This window comes from Drosophila pseudoobscura, chromosome X (genome assembly GCF_009870125.1).
Source record: "Drosophila pseudoobscura strain MV-25-SWS-2005 chromosome X, UCI_Dpse_MV25, whole genome shotgun sequence".
NCBI lineage: Eukaryota > Metazoa > Arthropoda > Insecta > Diptera > Drosophilidae > Drosophila > Drosophila pseudoobscura.
Window position 1 is genome coordinate 64557503 of NC_046683.1, and position 16919 is coordinate 64574421.

The window sequence follows — 16919 nt, forward strand, 5'->3', positions numbered from 1 at the left end:
ATTGGTCTTTTTCCCCATTTTAAGTGTCAATGCCATGACATTTTATGTCTTAACAGCATTTTCAGCCTCTATCCGATTTGGCCGTGATTCAAATGAAATTCTCGCTGAAATATTTACTGCAGACTTGACGGAAAATCGTATTTATTGACACGCAACCGCAAAGCCTAATTAAATTTATCTAGCGGCGGGGTTAACATATAAAAGACCCCCACAGAAGGTGTGCCAACAGTTTAACCCAGTGGGCGGCCCCGTCCACGGTATCTCCTCCGTAAAGTGTATCGGTCATGGATGCCCTGTGCAACGCCAGTGAGCCTCCATTACGGCCGGAGGCTCGCATGTCCTCGGGCAGCGATGAGTTGCAGTTCCTCGGGTGGAACGTGCCCCCGGATCAGATACAGTACATACCGGAGCACTGGCTGACGCAGCTGGAGCCGCCCGCATCCATGCACTACATGCTGGGCGTCTTCTACATCTTTCTCTTCTTCGCTTCGACCCTGGGCAATGGAATGGTCATATGGATATTCAGTACATCGAAATCCTTGCGCACACCCTCGAACATGTTCGTCCTCAACCTGGCCGTCTTCGACCTGATCATGTGCCTGAAGGCGCCCATCTTCATCTACAACAGCTTCCATCGCGGGTTCGCCTTGGGCAACACATGGTGCCAGATCTTTGCCTCCATTGGCTCCTACTCGGGCATCGGTGCCGGTATGACCAATGCGGCCATTGGCTATGATCGCTACAATGTGATCACCAAGCCCATGAACCGCAACATGACCTTCACCAAGGCCGTGATCATGAACATCATCATTTGGCTGTACTGTACGCCGTGGGTTGTACTCCCCCTGACACAGTTCTGGGATCGATTTGTGCCAGGTGAGTGCCTCTCTGCGGTCTCTGGTCGCAGGTCTCATTTCCTCACCTACCCCTGTAAGTGCCCATAGCAAAAAACAGATAGAAATTCCACTCTGAAATAGTTTTTATGCAAATACTTTTGACTATACGAATGCGCCTTCTATTTTGTATACGCCACAAACGCAAAGGTAGAGTAGAGGAAGAAGAAGAGGAAGGGGTGCGGGGTGCGGGGTCCGTGCTCCAGTGTCGCCTAGTTCAATTCGGATTCAGTCGGCGTGATGACCACATTCAGAGCCAAGTTGCCTTCTTCGGAAAACAGCTCCACCGTTGTCTTGTTGAGCACCAGAAAGTCGGCATTGGTGAACGTCACGAAGCTCTCGCGAACGGACCTGGGCTTGGACTGCCAGCGAAGGGTACGATTGTTGGCGTCCAGCGAGATGCTGTAGTCGAATTCGGCGGCATCGCGCATGGTGCCGATCATGCGGCAGGCGGCAAAGTACTGCTGACAGCCCTCGCCCAGATGGATCTTCTCCAGCGAGAGCAGGAAGTGCCGGCCGTGGCAGGACTGCACCATCGTCCAGTCGAGGGCCCCCTCCAGATTCACGTTAGTGGCCAGGAAGATGATGTCGTGACCCTCCATCGTGATGACATTGTCGTGCGTGGCAGTCAGATGATTGAAGACATCCTTGAGCGGCCCCTGCCACACGCACTTGTCGTCCGGATAGGGGCAGAAGAAGGGTCGGAACTCGCAGTCATCCTCGTGCAGCTTCTTCTCCGAATAGGTCATACGGTGCTTGCAGCCGAAGTACGAGTGCTTGCAGGGGAAGATCAGCTTTGAGGCCACGTTCTCCATGGCCAGGTTACGGATGTTGCTCATCGGCACGCGGCACACGGGGCACAGGGTCAGCTTGTGGCGGCACGATGAGCAGATCACGTGCCCCCGCGTGCACTGCATGATCGGTGGCATTATATACCCGAAGCACACGGGGCACTCCAGCAGCGACAAAAAGTAGTCGCCAAGGGCCCCATCCACGGTCCTCTCCATCCGTACGAGGGCCCCCTCCTGGGGCTGTTCCTGATTCTCCCCGGCGGCCGGATTCGGTGGCCTGTTCACCTGCATGAGAGCCACAGAGCCCGGCTTGGGGACAAGTTCCAGGTGTCCTGGCCCTGGCGCTGGGTTCGGGGCTGCTTCACCTGCACTTGCACCACGATTATGGCCCGAGGATGCCTGCGCAGCTTGCAAGTCCGGGGCTGATTGACGACGTGGCAGCATCTCCTCGAAAGCCAAATAAAAGTCTTGAAGCAAAGACAAGGCGTTTCGGTATTTAATTTCTGAATAACGATGGAACATTAAATTTTTGCTAAAACTAAAATAATTCTGTTGAAAACTGAAAATTTTTACTGATTCTATTTTTTTTTTTTTGTTGTGTTTGTAGGAGAATTTAGGACTGAATAAAACGCTTTAGCCCGACTGACTATAACTTTACGAATGACTATAATACCATATATGCCTTGGGATTGAATTTAAAGGGGAAAGGAAAGGACTACTTGGTTCAGCCTCAGAAAAGGAAGAAAAACCTACTTTGATGGTGATTTTTATTCGATCGTCAGGAACATTTTTGATTAGTACCGGTGGCAAGTGCCGCATTTTTGGCCACCGTCGCTATGCAACTTATTAAGTGTTAAGAAGTGTTTCATCTATGTACATATTTTCTCCAGCGAGAAAACCAGCTTTATTTTAAAGTCTACATGGTAATCCCTGTAGCTGATGTTAGACTCTATATCAGCGTAGATTTATTCATCGACAACCTGCAATGAGGCGGAATAAAGAATATTTGTGTTTTTCTTTAAATGAATTAAATCAAAGATCGTTAATACTTTTTACTAATCACGTTTATTTCACTTTTCTGTAGTTCTGTTGTGTATGTGATCTCGTATGGTAGTGTGGGGTACGGGGTAGGGGGTAGGGGGCGCGCGGTAAAATCGGCGCATTAAAAGCTAAATATGGTGCAGATGCCTTATAATTCATTCCACATTACATTCTCCATCCATTTGACATTTTGGACCAGACAGAAATTGAAACAAAATGTGAGCCGGACCAGGGGGAGATCGTCTAAACTAGGGGTGGTACTTCTCTATCTCTGTGGGATCTGGCAGAAATGTTAGGGATTGTAACTGTGGGGAGGGGAGGTAGGGTAGGGACTGTCTTTTAGCATTGAAAACAATATGTTACATTTCCTTTGATTAGTTAGTGGGGATTTTGGCATTGACAAAAAAAAAATCTGTTCGACTCTCTCTCTCTCTCTCTATACACTCCCCGACATCTGAATACGACACACTAAAAATGTACACTTCAGGCACCAATATTTCCGGCACAAGCCAAAGAAAACGGTGAATTTGAATTTTCATCAAATCTCTATTAAGTTTACCATAAATTTAACACAAAAAATTGCAATATTCATTAAAGTAGATTAAGGAAAACAATTGAATTGAAATAACTCAAATTTCCCTTCTTCACAAATGGTTTTGTGCCGGAAATATTGGTGCCTGACGAAGTGTATATTTTAGTGTGTCGTACTCAAGTGTCGGGGAGTGTATAGTTTCTCAAACAACTCTCGAGTTATTATCATCTATGCGATTTCTTTGCTGTGGTTAATTTTGTTTAAACTGATTTAATTATTACCATTTACAATTATTGTATGTATAAAATAATTTACATTAACTAAACTAGACTTTGCAGAGTGTTTGTTGTGTGTTGTGTGTTGAGTGTTGAGTGGATTACAGTGGTAGTAGATATAGTAGTTAGGTAGGTGGTGGTGTGGTTGTGGTTGCGGTTTTTGGATCTGGTGGGCACAATCGGCACGCGTAGGCAGCTCCGCTCCAGGTGTGGCCCGCTGCAGAGGCAGACGGAGACGGCTTATCAACTAAAATTAAACTAAAAGCAGAAATAACACCACGACAAATTAAAACCAAATGATCAAACTCTGAAAACATTCAAATAGTTTGTGTGTGTGTTGTGTGTGTGTGTGTGTGTGTGTGTATGTGTGGAATATATGAACAATTTAATCTTAGAGCTAGTACCGATCGAGTGGGAGGAGCACTACTTTCTGCCTTTTGCTGGGCTTCTTTCTGCCTTCCACTTCGAAACTTACGTTCAAAAAAAATATCTATATAGATTTATATGCAATTATATTTGTATGTATGGGGTGTGTGGTGTATTATGAGGGTGTGCATATAGAACGAAGAATCGTTTTTAAAACGATTCTAATGCTGCTTTTGCCGCCGCTTATCTCTCTACTATCCACCCTTGCTTCCTTCTTTTCCTCTTTCTTTCGTTTCTTTCTACAATTCAAACTTTGAAGAACCTACGAATTAGACGTATGATGCGAACAAAGGGCTAAACTATATGGTATTTTATATATATACGACAAATATGTAAATAAACAGAAATAAAAAAAAAATTTTTAATTGGGCGATTTACGGACGCGAGGCGAGTCGCGGCTGCCTAGACCAGAGAGATGGTCACATTGATACCCAGATTCCCATTGTCGGCGAAGAGCTGCGCAATCGATGTGTCGAACACCAGGCAATCCGAATTGTGTATGGCGGAGGCAACGCCCTCGTGTATGGAACGCGGCATTGCCTCCCAGGTGAGGCGGCGGCGGTTTCCGTTCAGCTCGAGGCGGTACACAAAGTTTTCGGCCTCCTTGCGCGAGCCGATCAGCTGGACAATAGCGAAGAACTGCTGGTGTCCGTCGTACTTCTCCTGCTTCTCGAGGACGAGCATGAAGTGGTGGCCGAAGCAGGACTGCATCATCACCCAATCGACGGCGCCGGGCAGATTAATGTCGGTGGCCAGAAACACAATGTCTTCGCCCTGCAGCGTTGTGATGCTCTTGTGGGACATCATCAGGTGCTGCATGACTAGGTCGAGCGGTCCCTGCCATTTGCAGGAGGCCCCCGGGCAAGGGCACAGGTAGGGCCGACACTCGCAGGTCTCCTCGTGTTCGGTCTTCTCTGTGTACACAAGCGAGGCAGTGCACCCGTAGCCCGAATGCTTGCACGGAAACTTTACGTTCGAGGCAACCTTCTCCATGGCCAGGTTACGGATATTGGCCAGCGGACCGCGGCATGTGGGGCAGCAGGTGAGCTTGGAGCGGCACGAGACGCACACCAAGTGCCCGCTTGAGCATTGCAGGATCGGGGGCAGCACATAGTCAAAGCAAACGGGGCATTCGAATAGCGATGTTAGGTCGGCGGACATGCCCGCATCACCGCCACCGGCGGAAGACAGCGAGGAGCTGGACGATGAGGATGTGTTGGCCGAGGAGGTGTTGCCGGCACTGGAGCCGGTCGAGCTGCTCGTGTTGGTGGCCACTGCCGTGGGTGCTCCTGCTGCTGCTGCGGCTGCTGTCGGTTCACGGCGTTTCGGGTTGATTTTATTTGACATTGGAATTTTTCTCTCCGCGAAACGAATATCTCTATAGTTTTTTCTAAATCTCTCTCTTCCGTGGACGTGGAGTCCTGTGCGGAGTGCCAGTCCGTTCCGGTTCGTCCGGGAACAATTTTTTGTGCGTTTTGTGCTCTCCGTCTCCGTCTCCTTCCGCTGCCGCTGCGTCACTGCAAAATAAATTAAATCGAATTGAATGAGTAATGTGTCGCACTTCGATTTTGTGAGTAGTTCAACTTGGAGGAACCTCCACGGCCCAGAGTAAACAATTAATCATGCCTTGACCTTCACCTTGCCGCAGATCCCCCAATTTGTTGGCATTACCAAAAAGAACAGATAAAATGCGAGCCATAGGAATTGCATTTAAGCAATTATTTAACTGGAAACGTATCGAACGAAGTTAAAGTCGAAGTCGAAGTCGAAGCCGCAGCCGCAGCCGAGGTCAGCGTCACGTCGAAGGCCCAAATAAATACTTCTGGGCGGAACGGCACGGTGGTACAGTGGCACGTGTGGAACGACGTAAAATACTCGCATGTGTGTAGGGTCTTATCAGGGAGCCCTGACGCTGATGGACGGCCATTAGGGACGACGACCCAAAACCCACCGATTGTGGGCGGGCACGAAAGAGGGAGGGAGAATGGTATGGGTGTGGCGTCGTCCATAACAATGGTCACCCACATGAATGTGTATGGATATTGTGGCATGAGCTATTTCTACGTTTATACGATGACTAAATTACGATTAGAATAGATAAACGCTTTAGCTTGATGAAATTCCTTGAAGTTAAACAGAAGAGAAACAGAAACAGCCAATGCAAAACCAAACGACTATCATTTTAGAGCAACCGTCAACCTGGGAGATGTGAAAATTAACAACAGGCGGAAATTGCAGTGCAAATTGTCATTTCATAAATGTGGTCCCGCATAAACGATGCATATGCTTTACGACACGCAATGAAAAGCGCGTAACGTAATGCATCAAATGGAAATGAATAGAATGGTTGCAGGAGGGGGGAGCAGCGGTGTGGTGGAAGCGACCAAGCCAGCATAAGCACAGACGTCACTCGCACACACATAGAGACGCGCACTGAATCGCGAACGAACACACACATAATTAACAGTTCGTTTACGCCATGTACCGTATGAAATATATCCATATGAAGACTCTCCTCAAAGTCTCCAGGGCAGAGCCTCAACTCTGGGGGTAAAATGGTAATTACTGCCACAAAAGCCACAGCCATGAATATAATTAACTGTTGTGTGCTGTGCTTCTTTTTCAATGAGTTGCAAAATAAAATATATAAAAAAAAATAGAAAACGTAAGTTGCAGAGCAGAGCGAAATGCTTAAGCCGCCATTAACAACATTAACAGTAAGAGCAAGAGCAATATCAACGGCAATATCATTAAACTTCACTGCAGCATAAACAAGTACAAAATACATAATTGTAAATGTAAACTTACATAGCAGGCTGCCACTGTATTGGTGCGGGTGCGCTGGTGTTGGCGTGCGTGTGTGTGTGTGTATGTGAGTGGCTGGGGTTTTTTTTATCAGTCAGCCTTTATGGCAGCAATGCACTGACCCATCCCGTTCGGATACGTCTCTTTTTTCTTTAACTATAAATCAATGCAGGTGGTTTTTCTTTCGCAGGAAAAACGGCACGCACACCGACAGCAAATGGAAACTGTTTTGATTGCTTTTCGCCTTTTGGTTCACCTTGCGCCAAACTCGAATTTCAGGCGTGCGCTAATTTCATTTGGCTTTTTTATCTAATTTTCTTTTATTCGCCTCTCGCGCACACATCCATTGAATACAAGTTCGCTTTTGTTGCTTTTGCTGTTGCTACTGCTGCTGGCTGCTGCTGCTGCTACTGTTGTGTTTGTGCTGGTTTTTTGTTGTTCTTTTTGTTGTTGCATGAAAATATCATATCATTTGCATTTACACACAGCAGCGAGATGAATTTTTTTTATTTTCACTATTTGCGTTCCACCTACCCGCCTCACCTTTTTCTTTATTGCACTCGCACTTGCTCGAAAGGAATTTTAGTCCTTTTAGGCACTATTTATGTATATATCAACTGGGTTTTTTCGTTTGCATATTATTTATTCAGTTAGAAAACTGAACGGCAAGAATTCCATTCTGTTTTTTTTTTTACCTATTTTGCTAAGTCCGCGTCGGGGACTTATCGATAAAATATACCGTCCGACCCTCACAAATATACCAAAATATACCTTCTCATTATACAAATATACCGTAAATATACTAACGAATTCAAGTTCTATTATACACATTTCTCGTTTTTGATATTCCGTCGAATATTACCAACTAGATAGTTCTCTAAGCCCTGCCCACATAATTTAATCCGATTAATGAATCAATTTTCTACTTGACTGGCTTATTTTAAATACTTGACGTTGACTGTTTTTGCCTTAATTTTGGTTCCTCAACAACAATATAGCGTCTCGTATATGGATAAGAAATCGACCTTAGCCAACATAACCCCCCTCTATTTAAACAGTTCAGCGACTTGAGGTAAATGGCGGCAAATGTTACTGATTGTAAATTCTTCTTGTAGATCCATGCCATCTACCTCTGAACTTAAAAAAATCACGATATCTGTCACCTGAACTGCGTGAAATTATTACATTTTCATTATTTTCGGTGGGATATCAAAAAATCGCGCTTGGCTCACAATGGGCTAATCATTCTCTGTCAAGGATTGGAAACCATATTCCTCGACTTTAATATTCCGTGGAATACTACTAGGTATCTAATTATTCAATTAATTTCATACAAGACTTGGTAAATTTAAGTTTTCATCTTTATTGCTTAAGGTTTAAACAAAAAGATCAACTACAATTTCCACAGAAAGTGTTTTTACATAGTAACTACACGCTAACTACAAATTCGATACATATGAAATATATTTGTACGTAATTATTAAAAGCGACACCTAAGGGAGAAATATGTGCGTGTGTTGATAAGCTTGGCCGTTTTTTTTTTTCATATGGGCCGTTATCTACTTTTCGACATGACTTTTTTGCGAAATTTTTGAAATATTGAGATTTTGATGGAAAACGATCAGGAATTCGATGTGGCCTAGGGGGTCTAAATGGCATTTCTACACTGTTTCTACATTGATGAATTGGACAAGAGGGTCCATAATGCGTCTTACAAAATACAGGAAAATACTATGAAAAGAATGGATTAAATATACCATGCTATTGCAATACCCTTAATATACTTTAATCTCAATTTTGACATCAAAATATACCGAAAAGTATACAATATACCGTAGGCGGTCCAGTTGCAACGATGCTAGTATATATTGATATATTTTGGCTAATATCGGTATTTTTATGTAAACGAAACTTATCGGGGTCTTATTTTGAAAATTGCATATTATAACGGAGTGTGATTGTTACTTTAAAACAGCGGTCGGCTCGCACACATTATCATATCTTGCAGTAGAGGAACAAAAATTGTTACAGCTACAGTGCAGATCTCTATTACACACGTGTAGGTGAGCGGCAGCGCACTTTCCTATGCACATAAGATCTCCCACTCTTTTCTGTAAGTTGCTGTTGGGCGCGCAAATTAAATTTCGTTTTACCTTTCTTTCGTTGCAGAGGGATATCTCACATCCTGCTCGTTCGACTATCTTTCGGATAACTTTGACACCCGCCTCTTTGTGGGCACCATCTTTTTCTTCAGTTTCGTCTGCCCCACGCTGATGATCCTGTACTACTACAGCCAGATAGTGGGACACGTCTTCAACCACGAGAAGGCCTTGCGAGAACAGGCCAAGAAAATGAACGTTGAATCGCTGCGCTCCAACGTGGATAAGAGCAAGGAGACGGCCGAGATACGAATTGCCAAGGCGGCCATCACCATTTGCTTTCTGTTCTTCGTGTCCTGGACCCCCTATGGCGTGATGTCCCTAATCGGAGCCTTTGGCGACAAAAGTCTATTGACGCCAGGAGCCACAATGATTCCGGCCTGTACCTGCAAGCTGGTGGCCTGCATAGATCCGTTTGTGTATGCCATCAGTCATCCCAGATACCGCATGGAGCTCCAAAAACGCTGCCCCTGGCTGGGTGTCAATGAGAAGTCCGGCGAGGCTTCCTCGGCCCAGTCCACGACAACGCAGGAACAGACGCAGCAGACCTCAGCGGCATAGAACAATCATCGAGCGCCCGACCCACCTGAACGTGTAATACAATTGCTTATGGAAACTATAACAACCAATTTAGGATAGAGGCAAAGCCGAAGAATGAATTTACCTTATGATTTGTAGATCCACATTGGACTTATTATGTTATTGATCCGTGAATCAATTAAATAGAGAGTTATGGCACAGAGAAACGAATACGAGTGAAATTAGTCAGTTATTTATTCATTCATTCGGTTATTCTGCTCTGGGTAATATCTTTCAGATACCCATTCTTTAAATTGGTGGATTTTGTTAAACAATTTTAATCATCGTCATTCCCATTCCCCTTATAAGAGATTCCCCCCTTTGAGTAGCACTCATTGATTCGACAGTAGCAAGTGTAGATCGATCACAGCGCGGTAGTCGTTGTGCGACAGTGCGCCATGCTGGGCTCGTTGGAGCACACGATTCAGTCGCACCCGCATATCCGGCCGAGATGTAATCTTGAACAGATCGTCGATGTACTGCATCGACTCGCGCGACCAGAAAACCGACGGCTTGTTGGCATCCAAGCCACGCGCATTCGGTTTCACTTCGCCCAGGAGTCGGGCGAACTGATGGTCTGGATTGGCGCCGCTGCGGAGCTGAAGATCGGCCCGAGCTCGTTGCTGGGGATTGTTGAAGGGCATCTGTATGAACTGGCCTCGTTTCGGTTGCTGCTGATGCTGTTGTCCCGATCCTGGACGCTGCTGCTGTTGTCCCGCTCCAAAACGCTGCTGCTGTTGTCCCGCTCCTAGACGCTGCTGCTGTTGTCCGGCTCCTGGACGCTGCTGCTGTTGTGGTGTTCCAGCTCCTGGACGCTGGTACTGCTGGTACTGTGGTAGTTGTCCTGCTCCTGGACGTTGCTGCTGCTGGTGCTGTGGTAGTTGTCCTGCTCCTGGACGCTGGTGCTGTGGTAGTTGTCCTGCTCCTGGACGTTGCTGCTGCTGGTGCTGTGGTAGTTGTCCAGCTCCTGGACGTTGCTGCTGTTGCAAATGTCCTGCTGCTGCAGTACGTTGTTGCTTTTGGGGCTGTCCTGCCCCTCCTGGACGTTGCTGCTGTTGTCCTGCTCCTGGACGTTGCTGCTGTTGAGGTTTTCCTGCTCCTTGTCGTTGTTTCTGTTGGGGCTGTCCCATTCCTGAACGCTGTTGCTGTTGGGGTTGTCCGTTTCCAGGACGATGCTGCTGTTGGGGCTGTCCTGCGGCTGGGCGTTGCTGCCTTTGGGGTTGTCCTGCTCCGAATGGACGCTGTTCCTTCGCGTTCTGCTTGGGCGGTGGTGGCGGTGCCATGTGCTGCCAGGTTGGTGGCGGCGGGATGGGGGATACGTCCCGCTTGTTGGTTGGCTGAGGCGTCGGCTGGCCCCTTCCCATTTGAAGCGGCGGCAGTCCTAAGAGAGCTGGATCTATGTTCAGCGAAGGCAGGCGATTCTTCAGATCTAAGCTTTCATAGGCCTCCAAAAGTTTATCATACTTGGGATGGGGATAGGCGGTGAAAATCATGCGCCAGTGGTCTTCGATTTCGGTGCGCATCGCCGGCGAGGCATTGTCATCGGGCGAGAAATCGGTAATTAGGTTCTGCAAAAGCACCAGCAGTTGATCCAAGTGCAAGTCGCCGTTCTCTAGACCTGCTTGCCCCACGAGGATCATGTTAAGCAGGCGCCGCTTCTTCTCCGCCATTTTGAAACCATTCTTAGTGTTTAAGCTCTCCCGCTGCTTGATGGTCCTATAAAGGGCCTTGGCATTGCCCAGTTTACTGTTGAGGCTGTTAATGCCGTCCCTTAGGAAGCGGATTAGGACATCAACGCGTTTCGGTGGCTTTTGGCTCTGGAACTCGGCACTCTTGCGCTTGACATCCTGATGACGGTGCAGCAGTTTTAGTTGCAGCTCTTCCTGATGAATTCGCCGTCCGTAGATCACCAGAACATAGCCATACTCCTTCAAGTCCATGCGCACAGTCACTTGGCATTGCTTAGACGTCTCGACAAGAAACTTCCATCCCTCCGGACTGAACAAGTACTCGGACAGGTCGCGGGCCATGATGATCTTTCCCTCGCAGGATACATCCGGCATCTCTTCGTTCGCACTGTCATCCATCCTCTCCATCTGCCTGCTGTTGACGCACATCGAGATGCCTTGGCTGTTGGAGGAGATGTGGAAATCATCGTCATTGTCGTTGGACAAAGGTATAACATCGGGCATGGGACCCATGGGAAGGCTATTCTTGCGAGTTTCCACCATTGGTATGTTCGTCTCCTCGCTTGTCGTCGACGTGGGCATCTCAAAGTGCTCGGAGAAGCTGTAATTCGAGTCCGAGTCCAGCTCATGGACGCCCACAGATGGTCTGCTGGTGCTGGCAATCAGTTTGAAAGGTTCCTCTGGCTGCGCCTCGAAACTGGTGGAGATCTCCTCACGCTGTATCGGGACTTGTGAGTCTTCTTGGATGGTCTCCTCGACTTCATTACTCTGCTCCGGTTCTGGGGCTTCCTCTGATTTTGCGACCTCCTCTGGTTCCGGGGCCTTATCTGGTTCTAGGACCTCCTCTGGTTCTGGGACCTCCTTTGTTTCTGGGGCCTGCTCTGGTTCTGGGGCCTGCTCTGGTTCTGGGGCCGGCTCTGATTCAGGGGCTGGCGCTGGTATCTTATATGCTACAGGCGTGTTCTTTTTGACTGCTGTTTCCTCTGCGGCTACGACTTGCCCTCGAGCAGCCTTCGCCTGGGCATTCGGCACATAGTCGTGGGTATAACCTTTAGAAGGGATCATTTCCAGGGGTGTAAGGGGTGTGGCCTTTCGGCTTGTGCTCAGTGGCTGGACGAGGTTTGCCCGAGTGAGGAATCTGGCATAGTAGCTGTTCTTGGGGATGTTCGGATCGCTCCACACGAAGCTAAAGGGGGTATTGTTGGCATAGAACGCCGGGAGGTCCCCCAAATAGCCTAGATTTCCGCTGCGATCCTTGTAGCTCTTCTGATGCGACACAATATGAGAGACATACGTTTGGCTGCGAAAATCCCCAATGCGCTGGCGGCAGTTCTCGAAGAGATGGCCCCGTCCGGCGCAGAAGCTGCACTGCTTCGAGTTCCACTGGACATTGCTCTGCAGTGCCACATTTGAGCGGATCTAATGGAAGAGAAGGAATGCTTTAATCGAGGGATCGTTTAGTTGGGTTTCTCCGCTTACCGTTGAATGATAGCGACGCCACTTGTCCGGGCAAAGGTCCACACCATGGCCCCGCATCCTGCACAGCTGGCAGATGAGTCGACTGTGGAATGAGCACTTGTTGCACTGCTGCACATAGGTGGCCTGTTTGGCGCCGCACTGTAAAGAAAGCCAAGGAAACTCGATTGAATTTGTGATCTTAACGCACAAGTGATTTCCGTGTCTTACACCCAAACAGATGGCATTGGGGCAGCGTGGTTCGGCATGCCCCGCCTGGCCGCACATGTGACAGACGAGCGGCTTGCGTGGACGCGGGCACTTGGATCTCATGTGACCCATCTCGGCGCAGTTGGTGCATTTGGCGCGTGAGCGAGGACGAACGACCGGATATCGGTCCTCATTAAGGATTCTCCACTGCAGGCGCGCTTTAATGAAAGAAATATGAGGTCTGACTGTTCTTTAGTGTTTGTGTCCTCACCAAATGCTTACCATTCATGGATCTTTGGATTTTCTGGACATTGAAGTTCTCGCCGTGCCAGCTGTCGTTGTAGAAGCAGCACATCTCCTCATTCCAGCCAACAAGTTGCCCTCCCGTAAGCGGAGGCTCGTCTGTCAGCTTTGCGAGATTGTGTTCCACTTTGATCGATGGCTCTGCTTCAATCTGCTCCTCCTCCTCCTCTGGAAGATAGTCCTCCGTTGGCATTGTAGTGTCTGCGGCATATTGGAAAGGCTCCTCGTTATCCGAAAGACCAATGTCAGCGGAAACTTCCGCTTCAGGTGACTTGCATGTGTGGTCGGCATCAATGCGCTCGAAGATCGCCAATAGGCGATCGGAGACGGCATTGTTGAACTCTGCCTCATTTTCGGAGTCTGCATCGGTGCCAATTGAAAGAATTTCCATCCGATCATCGCGTTGTGCTTCGCGGAGCTTTTGTACCTCTTGTTGTTGCTGTCCCCTTTCCTTTCCCTGCTCCTGCTGCAGAAGACGCTCTGCAATGGCCCGAGCACTGGGCAGATCATCCTCCGAACCCGAATTGGAGCTAGACTCGTGTATTGCCTTAAGATTTGCAATCCGTGGATATGCCGCTCCCCTTTGAATATCCTCTGAGTTACGGCGAGCGCTGATGCGGCGAATCTTGCGCTTGCAACGCTCCACTGCCATGCCACGGGCAAGGCCCGGCACTCCTGTGGGCTGCACGTCATCCTCGCTGTCGGTGTCGTCCTCGTCATCGTCGTTGTTGGGCTCGGACTGGCTTTGGTTTGTGCTTGACGAGCGACGCTTGCGCAGGCGCTTCATCTTGTTCACGTTCGGATCCACGACCTCCTCGATATCGGAGCTGTCCGAGGGCGACTCCACGCTGCGTATGATAGTGGGCGTGGCCTTTGCCTTGGCCTTGGAGTAGATGCCGCTCTCGGTGAGATCTGATTCGCTTTCGTAGACATCCAGGGCCCGGAACTGTTGGTGATCATCGACGCGATAATTCAACTTGATTTCCTCCAGCCGCGAGGGCGGCACAAACTCGTACTCGGAGGAGGTTTCGGCCGCTTGGTCAGCCCCTACAGGTGCATCTACGTTTTCGTCTACTTCAACCTCTGGCTTCTGCTGCTCCATATCCATATCCTGCTGGCCGGCAGCCTCTCTGATGGCATTCTCCGTCAGCACCAGGAGATCCTCGTCTGTGGCTCGCGCCCTGTCCTCCAGCAGGCGACTCGTGTCCTTCTGGACAATGAAATCATCGCTGGACAAGACCGAATTGCACGGCGAGTGCAGTGGGGGCGTTAAAGGGGCTGCTCCTGCCTCCGGCTGGGTAATGCACGAGATACTCATTTCCACATCGGCAGCGTCCATGGCATTCTCCTCGTGATATTGATCCGCTGGACTGTTCTGCTCCGTGTCGCTGGTGTCCAGATCGATCACCGGTACAGGTGGCAGTGGCACGAGTATCACATCATCATCGTCATCATCATTGGAAGTTTCGCCCAAATCAACAAATTCCACGGGTTCTGATGGCTTGCGCTGTTTCTTGTTGGCCAGCGCCTGTTTGGACTTTTGCTTTTTGGCTGCGAGGCGTTCCATTTGCACCAGCTTGCGATTGGCCTTGGTGAAGGGTCCCGGTTCGGGTTTAACCTGCTGTTTTCCCTTTGGCTTTTTGGGCGTCCAGTTCGAAGGTATGGCAACTAGTAGTTTCTGGTCAAAGCGCTCGGGTTCATCATCGGCGTGTTGTGGCCGGGGTTGACTTTTTGGTTTCTGTGCTGGTTGGGGCTTCTGTGCTGATTGTGGCTTCTGTTCTGTTTTCAATTGTGGCTTTGGAGAGCTCTTCCACTTGTTATTCCTCTGTTCTGCTTTTGGCTGTGGCTTTGGTGAAGGATTCTCCTTTTCCTTCCGTTCTGGCTTCGGTAGTTGCTTCGAGGAAAGCTTCGCCTTGTCCCTTTGCTGATTTTGTTGCTTCTGCTGGGGGGTTTTTGGGGAGTTTAATGTTTCCTTTTTGTTTTGTAGTGATTGATGCTGACCACTTGGCTTTTCTGCCTCCTTAGGCGTTGACGACGAGGTGACATCAGTAGCTTGAAATATAAAAGTGACGTTTACTTAGAATGAGTCAAAATCAAAATAAACCCACTTTTAATTTATTGTCAGAGTAACAAGAATTTCAATACCAAAAAGGGTTAAGCAAATATTTCAAATACTGATTGCCCAGATCCAGTGAATCCACATCGCCCAAACAATAGCCGTGTGCATTGAGCTCTTCCAGCTGGCCCTCGTTTATGTGGTAGAGGATGAACGGATCCTCATGCAGATCGGATCTGTTCGGCCACAGTAGGACCTTGACCGAGGTGCGAAACATGTTGATCGCCTCTTTGATCATCCTTTGTGCCTCGCACATGTTCTTGACCGCCACATGGCTCGCATTGGCCGAGAGTGTCTGCATCACAAGGGCGTGCTCCAGCTGCCGCACCAGGCGTATCAACACGAATCGTCGGTAGCGTTCCTCGTAGTGGAGGAGCGGCTTGTTGAACTCGCGCAAGTTACGACGCAGCAGGGCCGTAAAGACAACGACGTCCACGACTGAGACCAGCACATAGGTCGCGGCCGTCATCAAGATGCCCGTGAGAATGTACTCGTGGGGGAACTGGCTCAGCTCCTTCTGCCAGAAGAGTAGATCGCAGCCATATTGCCGGAAATGGTAGTCCAGCCACACTACTAAGCAGAGCAGATTGAGCGTGGCCAGTACCAGGGTGACGGGGTTCAACAGGCCCAACCACTCAAAGAGGATACGCAGAGTTGTGCTCCCCAGAGCCAGCAACGAACGCAGATACTTCATGGCCGAAAGCAGAGAATTCGTAAGTGGAATTTCGAAGGCAATCCAAAGTTGGGGGATATATTTTCGAACCGGACGGGACTCTATTTCTATGGCCATCTTGATGAAAAACATTCAGTAGTTACTCACCTGTGGATACATTTTGAGTTTCTATGCTGCCTGCACCGTCCTTTTCCTCCGCCCAGTAGCGTGGCTTTGCGACTGCATTGTTGATTACACGTTTGTTGCTGACAATGCGCTGGGCCTGAGGCTGTTTCTGCTGCTGTTGTGGCGGGGGCGGCATGTATTGGGCATCCACGGCTCGCTGCTGATCGGCCACAGAAGGTGAGATTTCACCAGCACCAGTTTCGCCAGATCCATGATCGCTGTAATGGATGGATGCGTAGAGAATGGACTCCAGCTCATTCAATCGCTCGCTGTCCATGTCCTCAAGCTACAATGGGTTGTAGGGAATATATATATTAACGATGTTATTTTCCAACAAATTGATACATACATCGCTCATCGTGCGTCTTTGTTTTCTTTTTCTGTTTTTTACAATTCTTGCGCATTGATAATAAGAAGAGAGAAGAGCACGTTTGTGATTGTATCGGAGGTACCGATAAAATATACCGTCCGACCCTCAAAAATATACCGAAATATATTGTCTCATTTTTAAAATATACCAATTAAAAAAACCAATTAACAGTTTAACCCAGTTAACCATCTTCAAACCGGTGACCAGCCTGAGCTAAATCGCGAAAAAAAATAATCCTTTCACCTGAACTGCGTTAAAATTCTTCAATTTTCATAATTCTCGTGAAGTTTGTTCTCTGTCCATGATCGGAAATCATATTGTATTCCTCGTTTTAATATTACTAGCTAACTTGGACCCTCAGCCCTAAAAACATAGTTCTACCCGGTTGATGAATCAGCTTTCTAAAAGATTTTCAAATTTTAGGACACCTTTTTATTG

At 48.2% G+C, this 16919-nt stretch overlaps 4 protein-coding genes across 10 annotated transcripts; 1 reads left to right on the top strand and 3 right to left on the bottom strand.

The window, feature by feature from the left end:
* Positions 1–284: 284 nt before the first annotated feature.
* Positions 285–9668, top strand: Rh4 (Rhodopsin 4). The gene is made up of 2 exons (XM_002135454.3): positions 285–876; positions 8933–9668. Exons 1-2 carry the CDS (start codon positions 285–287, stop codon positions 9481–9483), a joined length of 1143 nt encoding a protein of 380 aa, XP_002135490.1. The 3' UTR covers positions 9484–9668.
* Positions 962–2346, bottom strand: sinah (sina homologue). The gene has a single exon (XM_001352777.3). The coding sequence runs from the start codon at positions 2204–2206 to the stop codon at positions 1106–1108; it is 1101 nt and encodes a 366-aa protein (XP_001352813.2). The 5' UTR covers positions 2207–2346; the 3' UTR covers positions 962–1105.
* sina (seven in absentia) lies at positions 3508–7510 on the bottom strand. 2 transcript variants are annotated; one of them, XM_001352776.4, is made up of 2 exons: positions 7307–7510; positions 3508–5475 (listed from the first exon to the last, which is right to left on the bottom strand). In XM_001352776.4, exon 2 carries the CDS (start codon positions 5303–5305, stop codon positions 4361–4363), a length of 945 nt encoding a protein of 314 aa, XP_001352812.2. In that variant the 5' UTR covers positions 5306–5475; positions 7307–7510; the 3' UTR covers positions 3508–4360. The 2 variants fall into 2 exon arrangements, with proteins under 2 accessions (XP_001352812.2, XP_015043867.1); XM_015188381.2 differs by having other exon boundaries at positions 6767–7510.
* Positions 9669–9678: 10 nt separating the features above from the next.
* On the bottom strand, positions 9679–16617 carry Zcchc7 (Zinc finger CCHC-type containing 7). Of its 6 annotated transcripts, XM_033381651.1 has the most exons (7): positions 16461–16617; positions 16094–16397; positions 13137–15209; positions 12876–13072; positions 12669–12806; positions 10443–12608; positions 9679–10334 (listed from the first exon to the last, which is right to left on the bottom strand). In XM_033381651.1, the coding sequence occupies exons 1-7, from the start codon at positions 16467–16469 to the stop codon at positions 9834–9836; spliced, it is 5388 nt and encodes a 1795-aa protein (XP_033237542.1). In that variant the 5' UTR covers positions 16470–16617; the 3' UTR covers positions 9679–9833. The 6 variants fall into 6 exon arrangements, with proteins under 6 accessions (XP_033237542.1, XP_033237541.1, XP_033237540.1 ...); XM_033381650.1 differs by having other exon boundaries at positions 9679–12608; positions 13137–15203; XM_033381649.1 differs by having other exon boundaries at positions 9679–12608.
* Between the last annotated feature and the right edge of the window lie 302 nt (positions 16618–16919).

Coding starts and splice junctions, on each gene's coding strand:
- Rh4 (XM_002135454.3), top strand. CDS start 285: ATGGATGCCCTGTGCAACGCCAGTGAGCCTCCATTACGGCCGGAGGCT. Junction 877..8,932: donor CTGGGATCGATTTGTGCCAG/GTGAGTGCCTCT, acceptor CTTTCGTTGCAG/AGGGATATCTCACATCCTGC.
- sinah (XM_001352777.3), bottom strand. CDS start 2,206: ATGTTCCATCGTTATTCAGAAATTAAATACCGAAACGCCTTGTCTTTG.
- sina (XM_001352776.4), bottom strand. CDS start 5,305: ATGTCAAATAAAATCAACCCGAAACGCCGTGAACCGACAGCAGCCGCA.
- Zcchc7 (XM_033381649.1), bottom strand. Junction 12,807..12,875: donor CCAATGCCATCTGTTTGGGT/GTAAGACACGGA, acceptor CTTTCTTTACAG/TGCGGCGCCAAACAGGCCAC. Junction 12,609..12,668: donor GGCGTCGCTATCATTCAACG/GTAAGCGGAGAA, acceptor CTCTTCCATTAG/ATCCGCTCAAATGTGGCACT.